Here is a 22,630-nt window from a genome sequence, read left to right as displayed (position 1 = left end):
GCAACGGGAATTCCACTGTTAAATGCAGAGGAGAGAGCGGATAGGTGGAAAGAATACATTGAAAGCCTTTATGAGGGTGAAGATTTGTCTGATGTGATAGAAGAAGAAACAGGAGTCGATTTAGAAGAGATAGGGGATCCAGTATTAGAATCGGAATTTAAATGAGCTTTGGAGGACTTACGGTCAAATAGGGCAGAATGAATAGATAACATTCCATCAGAATTTCTAAAATCATTGGGGGAAGTGGCAACAAAACGACTATTCACGTTGGTGTGTAGAATATATGAGTCTGGCGATATACCATCTAACTTTCGGAAAAGCATCATCCACGAAATTCCGAAGACGGCAAGAGCTGACAAGTGCGAGAATTATCCCACAATCAGCTTAACAGCTCATGCATCGAAGCTGATTACAAGAATAATATACAGAAGAATGGAAAAGAAAATTGAGAATGCGCCAGGTGACGATCAGTTTGGCTTTAGGAAAAGTAAAGGGACGAGAGAGGCAATTCTGACCTTACGGCTAATAATGGAAGCAAGGCTAAAGAAAAATCAAGACGCTTTCATAGGATTTGTCGACCTGGAAAAAGCGTTCTACAATATAAAATGGGGCAAGCTGTTCGATTTTCTGAAAAAAGTAGTGGTAAGCTATGGGGAGAGACTGTTCATGTACAACAACCCAGAGGGAATAATAACAGTGAACGATCAAGAACGAAGTGCTCGTATTAAGAAGGGTGTAAGACAAGGCTGTGGCCTTTCGCCCCTACTCTTCAACCTGTACATCGAGGAAGCAATCATGGAAATAAAAGAAAGGTTCAGGAGTGGAATTAAAATACAAGGTGAAAGGATATCAATGATACGATTCGCTGATGACATTGCTATCCTGAGTGAAAGTGAAGAACAATAAAATGATCTGCTGAACGGAAAGAACAGTCTAATGAGTACACAGTATGGTTTGAGAGTAAATCGGAGAAAGACGAAGGAAATGAGAAGTAGTAGAAATGAGAACAGCGAGAAACTTAACATCAGGATTGATTGTCACGAAGTCAATGAAGTTAAGAATTCTGCAACCTAGGTATTAAAATAACCAATGACGGATGGAGCCAGGAGGACATCAAAAGCAGTCTCGCTATGGCAGAAAAGGAATTTCTGGCAAAGAGAAGTTTACTAATATCAAATACTAGCCTTAATTTGAGGAAGAAATTTCTGAGCATGTATGTCTGGAGTACAGCATCGTATGGTAGTGAAACATGGACTGTGGGAAAACCGGAACAGAAGAGAATCGACGCATTTGAGATGTGGTGCTATAGACGAATGTTGAAAATTACGTGGACTGATAAGGTAAGGAATGAGGAGGTTCTACGCATAATCGGAGAGGAAAGTAATATGTGGAAAACACTGATAAGGAGAAGGGACAGGATGATAGGACATCTGCTAAGACATGAGGGAATGACTTCCATGGTACTAGAGGGAGCTGTAGAGGGCAAAAACTGTAGCGGAAGACAGAGATTGGAATACGCCAAGCAAATAATTGAGGACGTAGGTTGCAAGTGCTACTCTGAGATGAAGAGGTTAGCACAGGAAAGGAATTCGTGGCGGGCTGCATCAAACCAGTTAGTAGACAGATTACCAAAAAAAAATAAAATAAAAATAAAAAATAAATCTTCCTACATGAGATTTGAAGGCAGTGCAAAATATTTAACGACTATGACGAACAACAATTTAACGGCTCAAAAACAAAAAATTCTCAGGCAGGCCCAGGGAGGTAGCTGTGACCAGTGCTAAGAGATCATCCAGGAGGTCATCTGACGTTGCAACAGCGGAGGCGAAACTTCTGACTGGCATCTGAGGTTGCATTGTATACGAGCAACAGAAGCAGCTGACACTTCAGGACACCTTCAGGCGAAAAAATGCGACCGTAAGCTTAGCTGCAGAAGTATCCTAGGACAGTGACACCTATGTTGCTGTTTGTTGTTCCCTGTAACTGGTGATGTTTGAATTCAGACATGTTTCAATCCTGTCGTTCCGGCAAGCATATCAGAGGAGATATGATACCTCTCAGCAAAGTGTTGGAGTTTAAATGCTGGCCCCTATGAAGTACTTATCCTCCGATTTTAGGACTATTGTTCAGGAGGAAAGTATGTTCTTTTGTATCTACAGCTCGATAAAACCTGAGCTTATTTTCGATGTTAAATATAGTTATTCGGATAGTTATGATGAAGTAAAGTATTATAGGAAATTATTACAGTTTGCAGGGATGAATACACATAGAATAGCATTTTTGTTTGGTTCATTTTAGGTCACGTATTGCAGCATATGAAATTTAGCAAATATATTGAAACTGTATTTCAAGCTGGCATCAGAAGACCATCTACTTCTGTTCGCGAGGTATTGGGTTTTATGTCTCGCGTATAATTCACGCTTGGTGTGCCTAAATCTATGTGCTTTGGGAATAAAATGGTTACAACAATAAGAACCAGCATATTCGTCATATTTCATGAACGGTTCCCGATATCTAAACGAGTTTTGTTATCGATACCATGTAAAGGGGCACATAACATTGTGCCTGAAACATGACTCGTTACAAAATTCAGTGCTATCGTTTTTGAATTCTCATAGCCAAAACCGAAATTGGGCAAATGGAGTAGCCAAATGACCAGCATGAGTTCTAGTTTTGAAAACAAAATTGCTTGAAAGTAATCTGGGAAAATCTAACAAACATAGTTCTTTATGTGTGGAAAAACTGAAGTATCTCACGAACATTAATGTGATACGTAAAAAAAAAAAAACTTCCTTTGAATCAAGTAGTGGATTAGGACATTTCGACAACAGAAGACGCTAGCAAGGAAAATGAGGTGTCAAATACCATACTTTAAGAACAGAACTGAAAAAGGTAAATAAATTAAAGATTTGGTCAAATGTTTTGTGAAGGGTTCTGTCTAAAAACGACATATGAAGTCGTTTAAAGAAACATTTGACACAAATGATGCTCACAATTATGTACAGCTCACGAAGTGTATCAAAATGTTTTCTGACCTATCACATTTTTTTCTTCTACACAAATCGTTTCACAACACATTAGACCAGTTTTCTTGAGAAAATAAGATATATGCATAATTTATGCAGGCTATGCAGATAATTTGAAACATTTTCCTTGGACTCAGCAATGGTTGCTCATCAGTTAAGTTGTCAATAATCAAATATCAGTAAAATTTCTCGGTAGCTCCATGTGTTTTATGAGGAACTTAGTGTGCCTTATATTTTGCGATAAGTCTGTAAGCACCTAATGTACACGTACTGTGAGATGTAATGTAAAGAGTATAGATAAAACTTGGTACACACAGGTTGTGATGGGATTGTAGTTAAGTTACTGTGCTATCTCAGCTAAAATTTAAGCAGCATTTGCTGAGCTGTTAAGCCAGGACCCATTGCATTGTAGACTAATAGCTAATGAAGTTACCCCTAGATCACATGGATCTTAATTCAGCATTTAGTTTAATCCCATACTTATAACGAAGGATTTTATCCCTAGACCAAGGGCACCTTAATTCAGTTTTCTTCCGAACGTATTCCCTGCTGAAAGTTCGTGGTCACATAAGAACCGCTCCATCTTAATCAATTGCTAAGAGAGTCACGCATATATATGTGTGTCCTCGTATATCAGTTGACGATATAAAGGTTTAAATTTTTCGTAAAGATCCCTCTGTACAGTTCTTGCACAACTGTTCTCTTTCGCCTTATTTTCCTACGTGAAACTGATTTTGGTGCCATAATCTCGAGCAAAATGATTGTACCGCTTATAGGCGACACTTTTAGAAACAGCTACTCGGCTGTTGCAGCGGGACTTTGTCGCTCGCACAGTACGCACGAGCGTGTCGGCCGATACGGCTGCCTGTGGCAGCTCACGCAGCACGCGCGATCTGAGTGTCAGCTGTCAATGCGCCGCCCGACAGACAACGTTGGCAGCTGCCACAGAACCACCAAGCGCGGCCGGCCATCTCCACGCTTCCGGATCACGGGAGATGAGACCAGCTGACACCTACGCGCCAGCCCGCTGGCTCGACGCCGCTGCCGGCATGTCACTAGTCGATTCCAGCGCGCCTACAGTTTCGCAACCCGCTCAACGCCCGGTAATTGCACTACAGCTCCCTCTTCCAAGTCTGGTTGCCAGTTCCATTTCTCTTTTACACTACTGGCCATTAAAATTGCTACACCACGCAGATGACGTGCTACAGACGCAAAATTTAACCGACCGGAAGATGATGCTGTGATATTCAAATGATTAGCTTTTCAAAACGTTCACACAAGGTTGGCGACGTTGAAGACACCTACAACGCGCTGACATGAGGAAAGTTTCCGACCGATTTCTCATACACAAACAGCAGCTGACCGGCGTTGCCTGGTGAAACGTTGTTGTGATGCCTCGTGTAAGGAGGAGAAATGCGTACCATCAAGTTTTGACTTTGATAAAGGTCGGACTGTAGCCCATCGCGATTCCGGGTTATCATATCGCGACATTGCTGCTCGCGTTCCTCGAGATGCAATGACTGTTAGCAGAATATGGAATTGGTGGGTTGAGGAGGGTAACAAGGAACACCGTGCTGGATCCCGCATCTTATCCGCATTGCTGTGACGGATCGTTCAGCCACGTCTCAATACCTGAGTCAACAGATGGGGACGTTTGCAAGACAACAACCATTTGCACGAACAGTTCGACAACGTTTGCAACAGCATGGACTATCAGCTCGGAGACCATAGCTGCGGTTACCCTTGTCACTGCATCACAGACGGGAGAGCCTGCGATGATGTACTCAACGACGAACCCGGGTGCACGAATGGTAAAACGTCATTTTTTCGAATGAATCCAGGTTCTGTTTACAGCATCATGATGGCCGCATCCTTGTTTGGCGACATCGCGGTAAACGCTCATTGGAAGCGTGTATTCGTCATCGCCATACTGGCGTATCACCTGGCGTGATGCTATGGGGTGCCACTGGATACACGTCTCGGTCATCCCTTGTTCGCATTGCCGGCACTTTGAACAGTGGACGTTACATTTCAGATGTGTTACGACCCGTGGGTCTACCTGTCATTCAATCCCAGCGAAATCCTACATTACAGCAGGATAATGCACGACCGCATGGTACAGGTCTTGTACGGGCCTTTCTGTATACAGAAAATGTTCGACTGCTGCCCTGGTCAACACATTCTCCAGATCTCTCACCAACTGTAAACGTCTGGTCAATGGTGGCCGAGCAACTGGCTCGTCACAATACGCCAGTCACTACTCTTGATGAACTGTGGTATCGTGTTGAAGCTGCATGGTCAGCTGTACCTGTACACGCCATGCAAGCTCTATTTGACTCAATGCCCAGGCGTATCAAGGTCACTATTATGGCCAGTCGTGGTTGTTCTTCTTCGTGTAGCAATTTTAATATCCAGCCGTGTGGTAGTTCCTAAACTGTACTTGTATAACGTTGGTCCAAAACCAGTTTGTTCCTAAAAATAAATGTTTGTGATCAATCTTCTCACATTTTTGCTGCTCGCGATTCCAGTCCATTTATTTAATACATGAAAATTTCTCACTCGGGTGTTATTTGACTTACCATAAATATAAAATGCTAAAAATATAAAAATTGGGTTGTTATTTCCAAAAATTCCTTTTGCGTACCATTCGTGAAATAAAGATGACAGAGGTGAAAGACTAGTGATGTCATAAGAACCCATCGTCTTGCATCGTAAGGTCTCTTGTGGAATGTAGACAATGATGTAGATATCACGATCGTGACAATTATTGCAGGCGAATGAGCACCTTACATCGAAACTCTCTGCGTTTGTAAGTGAAAGAATTAACAAATACAATTGCTTGTATCCAATTAAACATCTAGAAATTTTTGCGTGAAATGAAGAAGTGGAAGAACTGATGAGTGTATATCACACATTATGCACTGAAACCATGAAATCATAAAAACCAGCGGTTGTCGGCTATTCGCGTTTGCTTGTCCTCAGTTAACTCTGCTGGCGTAAGCTGTCGCCATCACACCAGTGGACAAATATGTGGGCGATGATCGATATTGGCGATGGATCAAGAGTGGCTATCAACAGAGAGGCCAGAGACACATCGACAACCAACATGCTGCCAACGCCTTCTAGCCAGCATGTATATAGGCCGTCGCGGCTAACCAGAGGGCCTCGCTCGACTCACTACTCCAGTTTGCGTTACATAGCGACCAGATTATTTACTATAGCTGGACCAGCTGTGAGACTAAAATTTCTAATAGCAAGGTTACTGATTTTGTCTGCAAGTGGACTATTACTGAAGAGCTTGTACTACACAATCTGGCCTCTATTTAACTTACGTATCCAGTTCATACACTCCTGGAAATTGAAATAAGAACACCGTGAATTCATTGTCCCAGGAAGGGGAAACTTTATTGACACATTCCTGGGGTCAGATACATCAAATGATCACACTGACAGAACCACAGGCACATAGACAGAGGCAACAGAGCATGCACAATGTCGGCACTAGTACAGTGTATATCCACCTTTCGCAGCAATGCAGGCTGCTATTCTCCCATGGAGACGATCGTAGAGATGCTGGATGTAGTCCTGTGGAACGGCTTGCCATGCCATTTCCACCTGGCGCCTCAGTTGGACCAGCGTTCGTGCTGGACGTGCAGACCGCGTGAGACGACGCTTCATCCAGTCCCAAACATGCTCAATGGGGGACAGATCCGGAGATCTTGCTGGCCAGGGTAGTTGACTTACACCTTCTAGAGCACGTTGGGTGGCACGGGATACATGCGGACGTGCATTGTCCTGTTGGAACAGCAAGTTCCCTTGCCGGTCTAGGAATGGTAGAACGATGGGTTCGATGAGGGTTTGGATGTACCGTGCACTATTCAGTGTCCCCTCGACGATCACCAGTGGTGTACGGCCAGTGTAGGAGATCGCTCCCCACACCATGATGCCGGGTGTTGGCCCTGTGTGCCTCGGTCGTATGCAGTCCTGATTGTGGCGCTCACCTGCACGGCGCCAAACACGCATACGACCATCATTGGCACCAAGGCAGAAGCGACTCTCATCGCTGAAGACGACACGTCTCCATTCGTCCCTCCATTCACGCCTGTCGCGACACCACTGGAGGCGGGCTGCACGATGTTGGGGCGTGAGCGGAAGACGGCCTAACGGTGTGCGGGACCGTAGCCCAGCTCCATGGAGACGGTTGCGAATGGTCCTCGCCGATACCCCAGGAGCAACAGTGTCCCTAATTTGCTAGGAAGTGGCGGTGCGTTCCCCTACGGCACTGCGTAGGATCCTACGGTCTTGGCGTGCATCCGTGCGTCGCTGCGGTCCGGTCCCAGGTCGACGGGCACGTGCACCTTCCGCCGACCACTGGCGGCAACATCAATGTACTGTGGAGACCTCACGCCCCACGTCCGCAATTCGGCGGTACGTCCACCCGGCCTCCCGCATGCTCACTATACGCCCTCGCTCAAAGTCCGTCAACTGCACATACGGTTCACGTCCACGCTGTCGCGGCATGCTAGCAGTGTTAAAGACTGCGATGGAGCTCCGTATGCCACGGCAAACTGGCTGACACTGACGGCGGTGGTGCACAAATGCTGCGCAGCTAGCGCCATTCGACGGCCAACACCGCGGTTCCTGGTGTGTCCGCTGTGTCGTGCGTGTGATCATTGCTTGTACAGCCCTCTCGCAGTGTCCGGAGCAAGTATGGTAGGTCTGACACACCGGTGTCAATGTGTTCTTTTTTCCATTTCCAGGAGTGTATAAATAAAGAATCGTATTAATCCACGTGTGCATATGTGTAGCAGAAAGAGGATACCGGTCACCCATAGCAACATCCACTCCCTTACTTCCTTAGAGTACAAGACTCTACAGTTGCGATGAGGTTACTACATTAACAACTTCGGTCGTTCATCTCTAAGATTGCTACGCGTCCAAAAGTAACTTACTGTTCCTTCACTCCAACAAAGAAGACGATGTCTTTTCACTAGGAAGAAAGCACCCCATACAGAAGTTTCTGTCCGTCTCTGTCAGGTGTCATAATACGTTGAGTCACATAAAGAAGGCCCCTTAAGGCACATCAACTCATTGTTAGCATCAGTGCTGTAGCTGTCCAGAAATTAAGTGACGAGACTAGCCTGCAGTATTTATTTCCACGCAATGTTGCCATCTTTCAGTTTTTCCATTCTTTATCTAGCGATTTTTCAGGAAACTACCCAATATTTATATCTGATAAGTTTCTGACTACAGATAATATTTCTGCTTGCGTACAGTCGGACAACTACGCTAACACTGAGACATTTTCACAGATAGTAGAAACCTTAGCTGCAGGTTAAATCATTGCAATCATATGTGATTTACTGAATTTTCGTGGAACACAGAGTGACTTATTCGAATGGAAACAAGTTCCAGGCTAGTACATCCAGTTGAAAGCTCTAGAATTTATCTCAACACAGATAACAGTAGGCAGCAAATTCTCCGTAACCAGCACATTTTTATTTATGACGGATACTAAGCTACTGAGCAGATATTGATGGCACACGTCGGTAAGTTTTGAACATCCTCTTTAACGCTGATACTAGGATATTGGTAAGAAAAAGCAATTCTCATAGGGCTTTGACAGGGTGTCGGTTGATAGCATAAATTCCAATAGTAATTTTTATCTCAAGGGAATGTCGCAAGTGAATAGTAGCGGTGACATCTTAGAGTTTCTTAAAACAATGTGATCATTGAATTGACATTTTATTTGGAACTGCAGCGGTGTTGTTGCATGCAAGACTGTGCCACTGCAGAAAAAATGGCTCTGAGATGTAGCGCACTACATCGAGAGGAATTTTAACAATGTGGTTGCTTACCAAAGTATACTACATGGAATGTCACCGTCATCGTGCACCAGAAATATCTTTAATTTTACTGTGGTAGCACGTAGCCAAGAATTTACAATGCAATGCACGCATCAGAAAAGCTCTGCACACCGTCAGAGCTAGTTAGCTTTTGTGGCATCTGAAGCTATATTTGCACGAAGAGACGCCTACTGTTGCCTAGTAAGATGGCATAAATGTGGCTCTAGCTGTCGTACGATAATTTCATAATTCCCTATGTTAGCTATTCTTGATATGTTACACGAGCGAGCTGTTTATTGACGCAAATACGGAGTTTTATTGATGTATAGTTGCCACTCTCTGAAAAAGTGTAAGAACAAGATTATCACTCTTATTGAAATAAAATGCTACAGGCGTCAATTCTGTTGTAATTTCAACTCATCCGGTTTAGACTCAATCACGGGTTATTTTCTAATGTATTAAGTGATTATCCCGAGGACAGAACATCTACATAATAAAAGGAACAGTTATTGTATGACCATAATGTACCCGGCATAAACACGAAAGACACTTATTCAAAGCTAGGTTTGTGAATAAAAATACAAGATATTTTCCACAGATCTGTTGTTACACCCCTTAAGTAATAGTATCTTGAAATACTTCCATGCTTTTGAACTCCCGGAAGCATCTAAATCTACATCTACATCTACATTTGTGGGAGTGGCGACGTGCGTCTCATACAGTATGGGACAGCACCACAGCAAGCACTCCTAATTCGCCCGATAGACTACCTGCTGGTACAGGCAAGATTTGGAAGGAACGATATTTCGCTCTCTATGGATATACCAGAAATAATTGTATTCCGCTTGGCAATGGCCAAGGACTATTTGGTCGAAAGCTCGTAGCACTGCGAAACTTTCGTTCAATGGAGGCCCAAGTGATTGGTAAATAGTTTCTGAAAAATAGGGCGTTTTCCGGCACAGAAACATGTAATTTCAACAAGAAATTCCCTTCACAAGGAGAAAATAGTAGTTCAGTCCCAAAAGATTTCTTAGAAAAACACATATTTTTCATATTACAATGAAATGTAACTTTCTGCCATCCATTTCTTCGTGTGATTCTCCTCCAGTCTACAGAGCTTAGGTGGTATTTCCTAAATTCCCTTCATAAGAGGAAAGCAATAGTTCACTTGCGAAAGATTTCTAAGTTAATCACATAAACTCTAACTCGACAATCGGACGGAATTTGGCCACATATCCCCAAGGGGGATATCCAACAACACTGTCAATCAATGCCAAGCCGAATAACTGCTTGCTTAAGGTCCTGCGGTAGACTAACGCGTTAATGACTTCCTCGGATTGGGAAGCTATTTCTACTAAAACAATCATCATTTATTCTGAAATCGTCATCATTTATTTTCCTGTAGATAGACATGTGGCATATTTAATGGTTATCAATGGCTTCATAAGCCGAAACCTTATGTTTAGTGTTACAATACTTATAGATGCACACATTATTAGAAAATCTAGTGGTGTTTTAAGTACTCAGTCGGTGCAGTGACACCATTTTTGTAAGAAAGGTGCCGGCCAGTGTGGCCGAGCGGTTCTACGCACTTCAGTCTGGAACTGCGCGACCGCTACGGTCGCAGGTTCGAATCCTCCCTCGGGCATGGATGTGTGTGATGTACGTAGGTTAGTTAGATTTAACTAATTCTACGTTCTAGGGGACTGATGACCTCAGATGTTAAGTCCCATAATGCTCAGAGCCATATGAACCATTTTTGATTTGTTTGTAATAAAGGTGCTTCTCTCAACCACTGGTGTCTTCCTTTATATACCCACTGGCATGGGTGTTTATGTCATCCAGTACTTGGGCTGACTTATTTCCTTCAAATTTTTTCCTTCTTTGTTCGGATCTTGCATTTTTCTTACTCGTCCATTATGCTGGTTCTCTCCACCCCTTCTCCCTCTCAATCGGCCCTAATTGAGCCATGTATGCACCAATGTACTGCTGCGTATACGTTTTCTATTATTGTATTGAGTTTGATGTATAGGTCATTCTTCCGGTTTCTGTACAGAACGGTTGTTATCTACCGGTACGTTTCGTTCTAGCGCCACTTTACGGTACCCACACAGCCACATCACTAGCTGGCTTGGTATTGTAGTTAGGTTTTGTAATGGCCACTTCCCATGAGCTGAGCACTGATTGCGAGGACGTACGTATGTTACGTTATACTTTGTATGAAGGTAATTTTTCGTATGATTATTTGATTTTTTGAAATTTTTTTCTAATAACTTCGGTATTTCCTTTTTACGCATTTGCTCGTGACTTTGTATTTTGTTTTGGAGATATTCTGAGAATGGGCTGCCCTGAAACGCTCAGTATAAAATTTTTTGAGCTAATTGGCCAGTTCATACCTTGCGACCGATTAGCACTGACGTAGGAAGTGCTCTCAATGTCACATCATTTGTCTCTTTCGTGGTCCATGTTCAGAACATCCACAAGATACCCCAACAAATGTAGCTTCACAGGACGTAATAGAGCGAAACTAATAAAATTATGCAATCTACGCAGAAGCCATCGTATATCACTAGTGATTACTCTTACGGTACAGAATTCAGCTTTGCCGAAGAGAGCCAGACTTCCAAACATGCTTGCCTTCTATTGCCAGCTTGGCTTCACAGCCAGTGACTAATTAAATTTTTTAATTTGAGGTTTTACTACAAACTGTATTTACTGTTTTGTTATATTTTTTTAGCAAAAATCTCTTTCTTTGCGCCATAAGCTGGTAACACCAAGTATACTATTTACTGAATAATTTAATAACGTGCCTTTCCTTTCGGTATTGCACATCGACTACCTACAAAAACCAAATATCTTTCATAGTATGATGTGTTAAAGGTTAAGTCAATGGATTCCATGGTCATAATGACTCTGATGCCAAAAATGACTTATTTCTGTTTTCAACATTGCAGCTGCACACGATATTTCTTCTATCTTGGATCTTCTTCTGTGGTTAGAGGTTGTATCTTTGCTCAAAAGAATATCTCATGAGTCAAACCATGGTTTTCAGGTATAGTTCACCACTTTCATATCTAGTATTTAGTGTCCCGTCGACAGTGCAGTCATCAGAGACCGGGCACAAGCTCAGATTGAGGAAGAATGGGGAATGAAATTGGACGTTCCCCTTCAAAGGGACCATCCCAGCATTTGTCGTAAGCCACTTAGAGGGATCGCACGGAAAAAAGATCAGCACTACGAGACCAATATTTGAACATATACCCTGGAGAATACGAGTCCAGCACGCTATCCACTGCGCTACCCCGCTGCGTCATGGATGTAATACAAGGACCACTGCGTAATCCGTATTGTTACCAGAAACAATTCAGTTGCATATTTGAGGCTTTAAGGAACACTTTTTCGCGTTATTTTTTGTTTACTTGCGTTCACAGTCCTATAATACTTTCGATAGGCAATAATTTGCACTGAGAGAATAATTAGTAGCAGTGGGTGAATCAAACTGAATGAAAGTATTTTAGAGTGGAGTAATTATGACGTGCTACACAAGACTTCTGTGTTAAAATATATGGGAGTGGCCAAAAGCATTAGAGAGCGCTGCTAGATGCCAGTCCTGACGCCTGATCAGTTTCTATGACACATGATGGCGACCGCGCAAGAGAAGATGTTTTGCGTTCTACAGTTTGGCAAGATCCGCATTTGCTGGAAATTATTTGTGGTTGGTATCGTCAACTGGAAAAGGGAAAGGATGCTTATGCAAAGATTAAAGTCCAGGTCAATCCTGCACTTCTGATACAACGGTGGAAAGAACTTGGCAAACGTTCGTGAGGGATCCATGAAAGTCTACTTCCGGCGCAAGCAGCAATTCCTTGTGTGGCTGGCGAGTGTTAAGCCGACGCTTGGCCTATAACCTATACAGAATAAAATTAGTGCAAGCCCTTCTGGTTCGCCGGCCGAGGTGGCCGAGCGGTTCTAGGCGCTACAGTCTGGAACCGCGCAAACGCTACTGTCGCAGGTTCGAATCCTGCCTCGGGCATGGATGTAAGTGATTTCCTTGGGTTAGTTAGGTTTAAGTAGTTCTAAGTTCTAGGGGACTGATGACCTTCGAAGTTAGGTCCCATAGCGCTCAGAGCCATTTCGAACCCTTCCGGTTCGCTATAACAGGAAACTTGTTGTATTCAGCGGTACCCGCTGGAAGACATTAAAAACCCTTGGTCAGTGGTTCCCAACCTTTCTTAGACCATTACCCATCTGTGCAATTCGACATTAGCTAGTACACCCACCCTCCCCCACTCCCCGCCATCTGTTGCTCCTCTCCGTCCCTCCCTCACATTATCATCAACCTTAGCACCTAAGTAAACTGTAGAAGAAAAGACTTTTCTTGGAACACTTTTATTTCTAAAATGATAAAAGATGAATGATATTTAGTTTGTATTTGTATGTCTGTGTGTGTGTGTGTGTGTGTGTGTGTGTGTGTGTGTGTGTGTGTGTATTAGAACGAACGATGAAGGAATTCTTGCTGCATCGCAAGTGCTATCCGCAAATACTTCTCGGATAAGAACGCTATCTATCCACAGGGAGAGTTGACACTTTTTACAAAACATATTTGCCTTGCATTACTCCATTGCAGCACCTGCTAGAACTGCACACTGCAACACCACTTAAAATCAACCAAGCTAAAATGTGTGCACTATGTTTACTGTTCGCAAATCACTTGATTGCTGCACTCTTTACTTCTGCACTGACAGAAATTGGAAGACTTCAGTCTGTTAATGCTTTGTATCTGACCACAGCCACTAACATTAATTGTGATAATAATAATAATAATAATAATACTGTGTATAACAGTATAGTAGATACTGTTGTCTCGTTAAATCATTTATCTGTTTCGAAGCGAGTAATGAAGCAATTTCTAGACTGCTGCTGGTACTGTTTACAACCTGTAGAAGACATTTTCTTGAGATACCTAGGACTTCTTATGTATGTGTATCAATTTTATCATTACCGATCTACGGGACAAAGTACAACATGTGTGTGTAGTGGATGGACTGTCTGAGGAACACGTAACCTGCACTGTATTAATACTATTAATTGAGAGAAAGTAATTGACAACTTATATAATCAGTATTAGAGTGTCACAAAATTGTGATAACAGTAATGATCTTTTGAAAATAATTCAGTTTCGTGACTGAAACAGAATCGAGTCGTTTATATTTACTTTTCAGAAAATTTCAGTTTACCCCTCAGGGGGTAATTGCCCCAGGTTGAGAACGACTGCGCGAGATCTTCATTACAGTTTGTTTTCAGTTATGAAGCTATGTTTCACGTTAGCACCAAAGTGAAGTTACAGAACATGTCCCTCTAGAGGCTTCAGGACCTTCTTTCAAATTTTAAGCATGAAAGCGATTCGCCAAACGTCTGGGCTTATTGTGCCATTTCTTACGAAAACGTTTACAGGCCTAAGAAAAACACTGTGACTGGATTGAGCTGTCTTCAGATACTGCCGACTTAGCTTTTCCCACACCTTTAGGAGGGCTCTAAAAACTTCCGATTGCAACAGGATCGAAGTCCACCACACTGGCAAAACATTGTACGACAGCTGCCCAGTGACACGCTATATCAGCGTTAAATAGGGCGAATGAGAACCCGAAACACTACCCTACGTTCTTGTCTTCCACGAATATCAGTCGTGACCACATACGACACCATACGACTTTTTTTGTGGAGATATGTGCTTTCATCCAACCTTACCCTCAGTACATAGAAGGTCTAAGGAACAGAATAACAGCGGTAGTGACATCTATAAACGTAGGTTTGTTACATAGAACTGACGATGAAGTTACCTATTGTAAAGATCAGAGCTTTCCTAACACAGTGTCCCATCGTCAAAGAGCACCGACTAGTTGCATCAAGGGTTCAGCAAGACTAGTAAATTCGGAATGTAGAAGATATGTTTAATTTGTGACAAAATCAGATCATAGTTCTCTAGATTCAGTGAAACAGTAAACGTATTAAACGTGTGGCCGGTATGCTGAATTCCACTATTTTATACCTGTAGCTTCTTATCATGGCACTCTGTTGTACTCTTCTGTTGCTTTACAGTTGCTCTCTCTATCCGTCTATGTCTTAACAAGCTCTTCGAACGGTGATAGTGGAAGATTTTACACTTTTCCTTCAACTTCTTTCTTTGTTTCGTTCGTGGTATGTGTCATTTTACGTCTTTTGAAGTAAAATAATTTTGCAGGAGTCATCAGAAATGGATAAATTGGTTCAAATGACTCTGAGCACTATGGGACTTAACTTCTGAGGTCATCAGCCCCTAGAACTTAGAACTACATAAACTTAACCAAACTAATGACATCACACACATCAATGCCCGAGGCGGGATTCCAACCTGCGACCGTAGCGGTCACGCGGTTCCAGACTGTAGCGCCTAGAACCGATCGGCCACCCAGCAGGCAAAAGTATAAATTTACTGTCGCAAAGAAAGCTTCCACAGTGTATGAAAGATCATGTGCATAGCATCAGTCATGCAATGTGTGTGAAACATCAGTAGATACAGACTGTGTGTTCTGCGTCATCATGTGGTAACACGAACACAAAAATGAGTCTAAGGAAAAGAGGGGTCATCGTTTTGTTGGACTTTTCTACAACATATTCGCGAGGAAGTGTATTTTCCGTTTTGAATAATATAAAAACTGCTATACGATGAAGTTTGATAAAGTAAGATGACGGAATCCACGTGGGCTTATCCCTCACCCAACTTAGTACATGACAGATTTGTATAGATCATTAAGACCACGCCAGTCGAGCGGTTCACAATAGTATTGAAAAGTCTTGTGTTCGTGAAAGTAATGTGTAAGTTTTCAGTACTTAGAAAAGAAATATAATAGTTTGTTTAAAATAGCATTTGCTTCAGCAGGCTCTATTTTATTAATATTAGTGAAAGGCTGTGTTGTGAAACCGTATGTGTTGGAAGATCGTCACATTGAGGAAATGTTTGAAAAGCTCAGGTCTAGGAGTTGTCTATATGCTGCAGGTGGACTCTTTAAGCCATTGTAACAACATAATTATTTTTGAGTGTTTTGCAATTTGAGTATTTTCAAAAACGCCTCCATCTGTAACTATGAAGTTCCTAAGTCAGGTCATTCATTCTGACTCGCTCTGTATTAATTCATCACGATGGAGACTTTGGCCATTATGCCAGTTTCAATTAATAACGTCTGTAGCACGTCATCATCGTGGTGTATCAATTTTAATGGCCAGTAGTGTATGTAAGGCAGAGAACGTGAAACGGACTGACCTTGTACTTGCCCAGGTGGTCCACGACGCAGCTGAGGATGACCTCCTTGCCAACAGGTGCGGTCAGGTTACCAACGGGCGCCAAGAACTCTGGCTCTGGTGGCACCAGCCGGGGTGGGGACCACGTGTCCGGCACTGCAACAGGTGAGAGGCGGGTGTAAGCCACTGTGCGACCCGAGATCCACTGTGATTGAGAGCCGGATTTAAAAGAAAGAGACTGTGTTCCCAATTAACAGAGATTTTTTACTCACATACAATATGACAAAAATGTAAAGTGGAGTTAAATAGACACATCAAAAATGTTTTTCATCACCCCGTTTCGCAGAACCCCTGATGATGGGCGTTGACTATGGATAGTGTGTAACAGACACAGCCCCTTAGACTGTTCAGAGATCTCGCTAAGCCCGCCCAAAGATGTAAAAAAATCATGCATGAGCAGCGCCTATTAGACGCAGGATGTCCTGCAGCCGATCAGGCCCAGTCATTCCACCAGGAAGGAGGTACACGGTTCTTGTTGTCTGAAGTTCAACCATGCCTAGACGGTCAATACCGCGGTTCGATCGCGTCCGCATTGTTACTTTGTACCAGGAAGGCTTTCAACAAGGGAAGTGTCCAGGCGTCTCGGACTGCACGAAACGGTTGTTGTTCGGACTTGGAGGAGATACAGAGAGACAGGAACTGTCGATGACTTGCCGCGCTCAAGACGCCCAAGGGCTACTACTGCAATGGATGGATGACAGCTGCCTACGGACTATGGCTAGGAGGAACCCCGATAGCAACGCCACCATGATGAATAATGCTTTTCGTGGAGCCACAGGACGTCGTGTTACGACCTAAACTGTGCGCAACAGGCTGCATGATGGTCAACTTCACTCCCGACGACCACGGCGAGGTCAATCTTTGCAACCAAGACAATATGAAGCGCGGTACAGACGGGCAGAACAACGAATGGACCGCTCAGGATTGGCATCACGTTCTCTTCACCGATGAGTGTCACATATGCCTTCAACCAGACAACCATAGATGATGTGTTTGGAGACAACCCGGCCAGGCTGAACGCCTCAGACACACTGTCCTTGAGTGCAGCAAGGTGGACGTTCCCTGCTCTTTTGGGGTGGCAGTATGTGGGGCCGACGTACGCCGCTTGTGGTGATGCAAGCCACCACAACCGCTGTACGATACGTGAATGCCATCCTCCGACCGATAGTGCAACCATATCGGCAGCATACTGGCGAGGCATTCGCCTTCATGGACGACAATTCGCGCCCTCGCGCCCCCATTATGCACATCTTGTGAATGACTTCCTTCAGGACAACGACATCGCTCGACTAAAGTGGCCAGCATATTCTCCAGACATGAAACCTATCGAACATGCCTGGGATAGATTGAACAGGGCTGTGTATGGACGACGTCACCCACCAATCATTCTGAGGGATCTACGCCGAATGGCCATTGAGGAGTTGGACAATCTGGACAAACGGTGCCTTGATGAACTTGTGGATAGTATGCTACCATGAATACAGGAATGCATCGATGCAAGAGGACGTGCTACTGGGTATTAAAGGTACCGGTGTGTACAATAATCTGGACCACCACTTCTGAATGTCTGGCTGTATGGTGGTACAACATTCAATGTGTGGTTTTCATGAGCAATAAAAAGGGCGGAAATCTCCATTCCAATTATCAGTACAGGTTTCAGAACTCTCGGAACCGAGGTGATGCAAAACTTTTTTTGATGTGTGCATTTGGGAACACGATAGGTGGACCCATCAGTATGAATGTTGGCAAAGGGTATCGCATTTACAGTAGAGGGCGATAAGAGTTGAATGCGTCTGTCAGGGGAGCTCAGAGACTTCGAACTTCGGCGCTCATTCGATGTCCCCTGAACAACCTACTACTCAGGGAATTTTAACCTTTTTAAAACTGCGCAAGTAAACTATTGTTGATGTGATAGAAGTGCCATTGCCAAACGTAGCCACAGGTAAATCAATACAACCAGACTGGGACCTACAAGCACTGTGGAGGGTAGTTGTATCAATCCCATAGTGTCAGAGGAAAAAGTCAGTTGTGAGTTCCAAAGTGCTACCAGTATTCCAGCAACCTCAATGGTTGTAAGTGGAAAGGAAGTTTAGAAGAATGGGTTACAATCATCAAGTAACACCTCATAAACCACAAATTTCCATTGTCATTGCTAAGCGACTCATGAGGTGCTGTAAAGAGCGAAGCCTCTGGACTGTGTCAACATGACAGTGCCACTTATATCTTTGAGGCAATTGTTGATGGACCTGAACCTACTCTAATATGTTTGGGATTTGTTGGAAAGTCGACTTCGCTCGTGACCCCAGCGTCCAATATCACTACCGCCTTTGCTTTCTGCTCTTGAGGAAGAACGGACGTCCATTCCTTCAGAGGTATTCAGAACCCTCATCAAAAATGTCATCAGCAGCGTTCAAGCCGTCACAAAGGCGAAGGTTGCACACTCAACGTTAAGTATTAACGTTCACGTATAGGTGTCTAGCTACTCGTGATAAGATATTGTGGACTGACGCTATTACACAGTTTGTACACTCATTCTGCACGAAAGGCTAGGTACCAGTAATCAGTTTCATAAATCACGTAAGAAGACTTTTGTAAATAACACAGGCTGTAGGCTTAAAACGCGAATAGTTAATAAATAAAAAGGGAAACATACAGGTTTCAGACTTTACAAAAAGCAATCTGAGCACATTGTGAAGTTCATTTTGGCAATGAATAGCCTTCAAGCAAATCTCGTTCACCAGCAGATAGTGACACCATCAATCGGGCAGAGCTGTCCATAAATCGGTAAGAGTCCGTTGGTAGGGGGGGGGGGGGGGGGTGGTTCGAGATCTTCTCTGAACAGTACATTGCAGGACATCCCTGATAAGCTCAATAATGTTCATGTCTGAGGAGTTTGGTTTCCAGCGGAAGTGTTTGAACTCCGACGATTGTTCCTGGAGCCACTCCGTAGCAATTCTGGACGCGTGGTGTGTCGAATTGCAAGAATTGCCCAATTACGTCGGAATGCACTCTGGACACGAATGGATGCAGGTGATCAGACAGAATGCTTACGTGTCACCTGTCAGAGATGTATCTCGTCGTTTCAGGGGTCCCCCATGCATCCAACTGCACACACTCCAAACCATTACAGAGCCTCCACCGGCTTCAGCACTCCCCTGCTGACATAAGGGTTCATGGATTCATGAGCCTGTCTCCATACTCGTACACCTCCATCCACTCAATACAATTTTAAACGAGTATCGTCCGACCAGGCAACATGTTTCCAGTCATCAACAGTCCGTTGTTCTTTTGAATCTGGCAATAAAACCGAGTCTTCAATACGCTTTCAACACTCGAAGTGATCGTTCCTATTTAAGTTGTTTGTAATCGTAATACCTAGGTATGTCACTGAATTGTCGGTCTGCAGATTTTTCTGATTTATCGTCCAACTGAAATTTATCAGAGTCCGTTTAGTACTCTCATGTGGATTACTTCACATTGTTTATTGCGAGAGTTGAACGCCAGTTTCTACACTATACGGATATATTATCTACATAATTTTTCATTTGGTTAACATTGATTACTACAAACTGTTATCTTTCTGACAGGAAATCCTAATACAGATCGCACAGCTGAGACAATATTCCACAGGTACGCAGTTTGATTAGAAGCCGTTTGTGAGGGGCGTTGTTAAACGCTTTCTGAAATCTAGAAATGTGGGAACAGTTTGAGGTTCCCTGTCGATAACACACAATACGTCCTGCGAATAAAAGGCTCGTTGTCTTTGACAAGAACGATATTTCATAAATTCGTGATGACTCTTTGCAAAAAAATGGTTTTCATTGAGGTAATTCATAATGTTCGAGCACAGTGTGCGTTACAAGAAAATAACGGAAATCAGTATCGGTGATATGGGTCTCCATTTCCATGGGGTGTTCGTATATCCCTTCGTAAGTGATGGTGTGAAATTATCCGGTCTTCAGGTATTGCACTATCGTAGAGCGAGCGGTTGTATGTGACTGCAATGCAAGGAGCTATTATATCAGCGTGCTCTGAAAGCGACCTAACTGGTGTACAATCAGAACCGGAAGACTTGTCTTTATTAAGTGATTTGAGCATATTCTTGGAAATATTACAGGTATACATAAAGAATTTATCCGATATGACCAACACCGCTCTCAGATTGTTCACAGACAATGCTTTCCTCGTTACGGAAGTACCGTCACCGAAAGACCGTCACTAAATGTAGAGCACCTTGAAAACAGTTTATAACTTGTGGTCTGAACTGTAGCTCCCTTGTGGATAAATGCCAGATCAAGGTACTCGACTGCAGAGGATCTGAACCTCTGCTGAAGTGCGACTCGTCCTTAGCAGCTAGACAAAACAATAGCAGAATCACGCAGCGTAATTAAACATAAATCCTTGGAAGGAAGGTGATTTAGTTCTCGAAAGTATTTTGGGCATAACTGAAGTTCCTGAAAGAAGACTATCAACTTTTTGTTTTTAAAAGCGTACGTCATGCGAACGAACTACTATAGTAAGATAAATACTAGGCAATATGCGTTTCCCTCGCTCCACACACGAATAAAACACAGCAGAAAGCGCTTAATTTAGGGACGAAGTAACCTTTCCCACGCACAGTATAAGCCAAGTTTGCGGCGTGTAAATGTGTAAGTCGACGACGCAAATAGAGACGCGGAACTGTTGTGTTGTTCCGTAGTTTCAAACAAGACTATATTTCTACTAGATACAGAAACAAAACTTTCTTCACATATAACGATGAATGCTTTCGATGCCTAGGACAGCAATAAAATTGGCTTGTGAGTTCGGAATGTGTCCGTGATGCTTCGGTCGGCTTGTTCTTTCCTCCAATCTTATAACGAAGTCGCCTTATCAGAAGATGATACAACAACGCAAGCCTTCAGAGACGTAAGAGACACGTTCGCTATTGTCATCGCAACAATCGCAACAAAATTTTCGTCTCCTGTGTATCATGTGTTCTTTCACATATCAGGCACCAGAACAGATTTGTACAATAGGACACTTAAATGTAACGTAAAGAATAATAAAAACTGCAAATGTTAGCGACTGCATCAGATCAGAGAATGACGAACATTGTTAACGCACACTGACGTGAAATAACGTGAATACCATTGGCTCATGGACTCCGCTACGTAAACGACATTTCAGTTTACTTGAGAAATGTAAATTGGCTGTAACTTACAACCGTTAGAGGATAACACCTTTGTTTTATGCATGGGACGCAAATGGAAACAAATGGAAATGTAATTAGGAATCGACTCAGGAGTAACCAGCTGTTACGCATACGAGACAGTGAAACGGATTTCCTGCAAATCACACATACAGAACCAAGATCGCTGTTAATTCAATTTTTCAATAAACGAATCCAATAACTCTGACTTCCACAGGAAATATCTGAAGAATTAGCCTGTGCCGTCATGGATGACTTAAGTTCAGAACTACAGATTCCTTAAAGGCTATAAAAATAAGGATGTACGATGTACTTATACTTTTTCTTGGTGATTTCTCTGAAGTTGAAAATGCGTGGTTGGTATCTGCAGGTGAGCTGTAGCAGCTCTGCAGAAACGTTATACATTGTGAAGTGAATCGATGTAAATCACTGAACGCGGCCAGTTAAAGTGAAATATGTCTTTCCTGTTTACTCTTACTTCTTGCTTCACCTGTGTTTCACCCATTTTATAGTCCACTGATGGGCGTTAAGCTGCGCAGTGCTTTGACACACAGACACACAGACACACACACACACACACACACACACACACACACACACACACACACACGTAAGTCTTTCTCCATCGCATGTCAAGGATGGAACTCCGTTTCTTGTTTTTTGGTATCAAATGTGGTGCACGTTTTCGGAAGTTAGTAAAAAGTTTATATTTATGGATTTATATATGAAGGTCACTGATAATTACTGTAGACTGCAGACTAAATATTAAACAGGTGTTGCTACTATTAAATCAACATCTGCACTGATGTATATTCACATTGTAAACAAATGCAGTTTAGTACTCTTATCAAGGATATACAAAGTAGAGTGATATGATTAATTGCTGTTGGTTCTGATAAAGACAATATTACAATTTAATGTAGTCCTTCTTCTCAACATACTCTTTTCAGTTCGAAATGCTTCTTTAGTGTCGTAACATACCAAAAGTGATTTTAGTAACCATATTTGAATTTTCCATGTTTCTAAAATATTTCCAATGTTCGTCGTTGAATTTTATCCCTGATCCACAGTTTCGACATAATGTAAAATAAATTTCGTTCAATCTGTCCATTAAACTTTTCAGTAAGATATGAAATATCGAAAAGTTATGAAGACGTTAACTTCAAATTTAAGTGTATCACCAGTTCATGTATCAATTTTCACACCACATTAATTTGGTTAACATTTTG

The 22,630-nt window shown here is 42.8% G+C and overlaps 1 protein-coding gene across 1 annotated transcript in view; it reads right to left on the bottom strand.

Moving 5' to 3' along the window:
- Positions 1 to 22,630, bottom strand: part of LOC126092411 (lachesin-like) — a 320,875-nt gene that overhangs the window by 195,710 nt on the left and 102,535 nt on the right. Inside the window, exon 3 of the mRNA XM_049907998.1 lies at positions 16,173 to 16,355. Within this exon, the coding sequence (XP_049763955.1) occupies positions 16,173 to 16,355 (183 nt within the window). The remainder of the gene's footprint in view (positions 1 to 16,172; positions 16,356 to 22,630) is intronic.

The sequence above is a fragment of the Schistocerca cancellata genome, chromosome 7 (genome assembly GCF_023864275.1).
Source record: "Schistocerca cancellata isolate TAMUIC-IGC-003103 chromosome 7, iqSchCanc2.1, whole genome shotgun sequence".
Lineage (NCBI taxonomy): Eukaryota > Metazoa > Arthropoda > Insecta > Orthoptera > Acrididae > Schistocerca > Schistocerca cancellata.
This window is presented reverse-complemented; position numbering and strand designations above follow the sequence as displayed.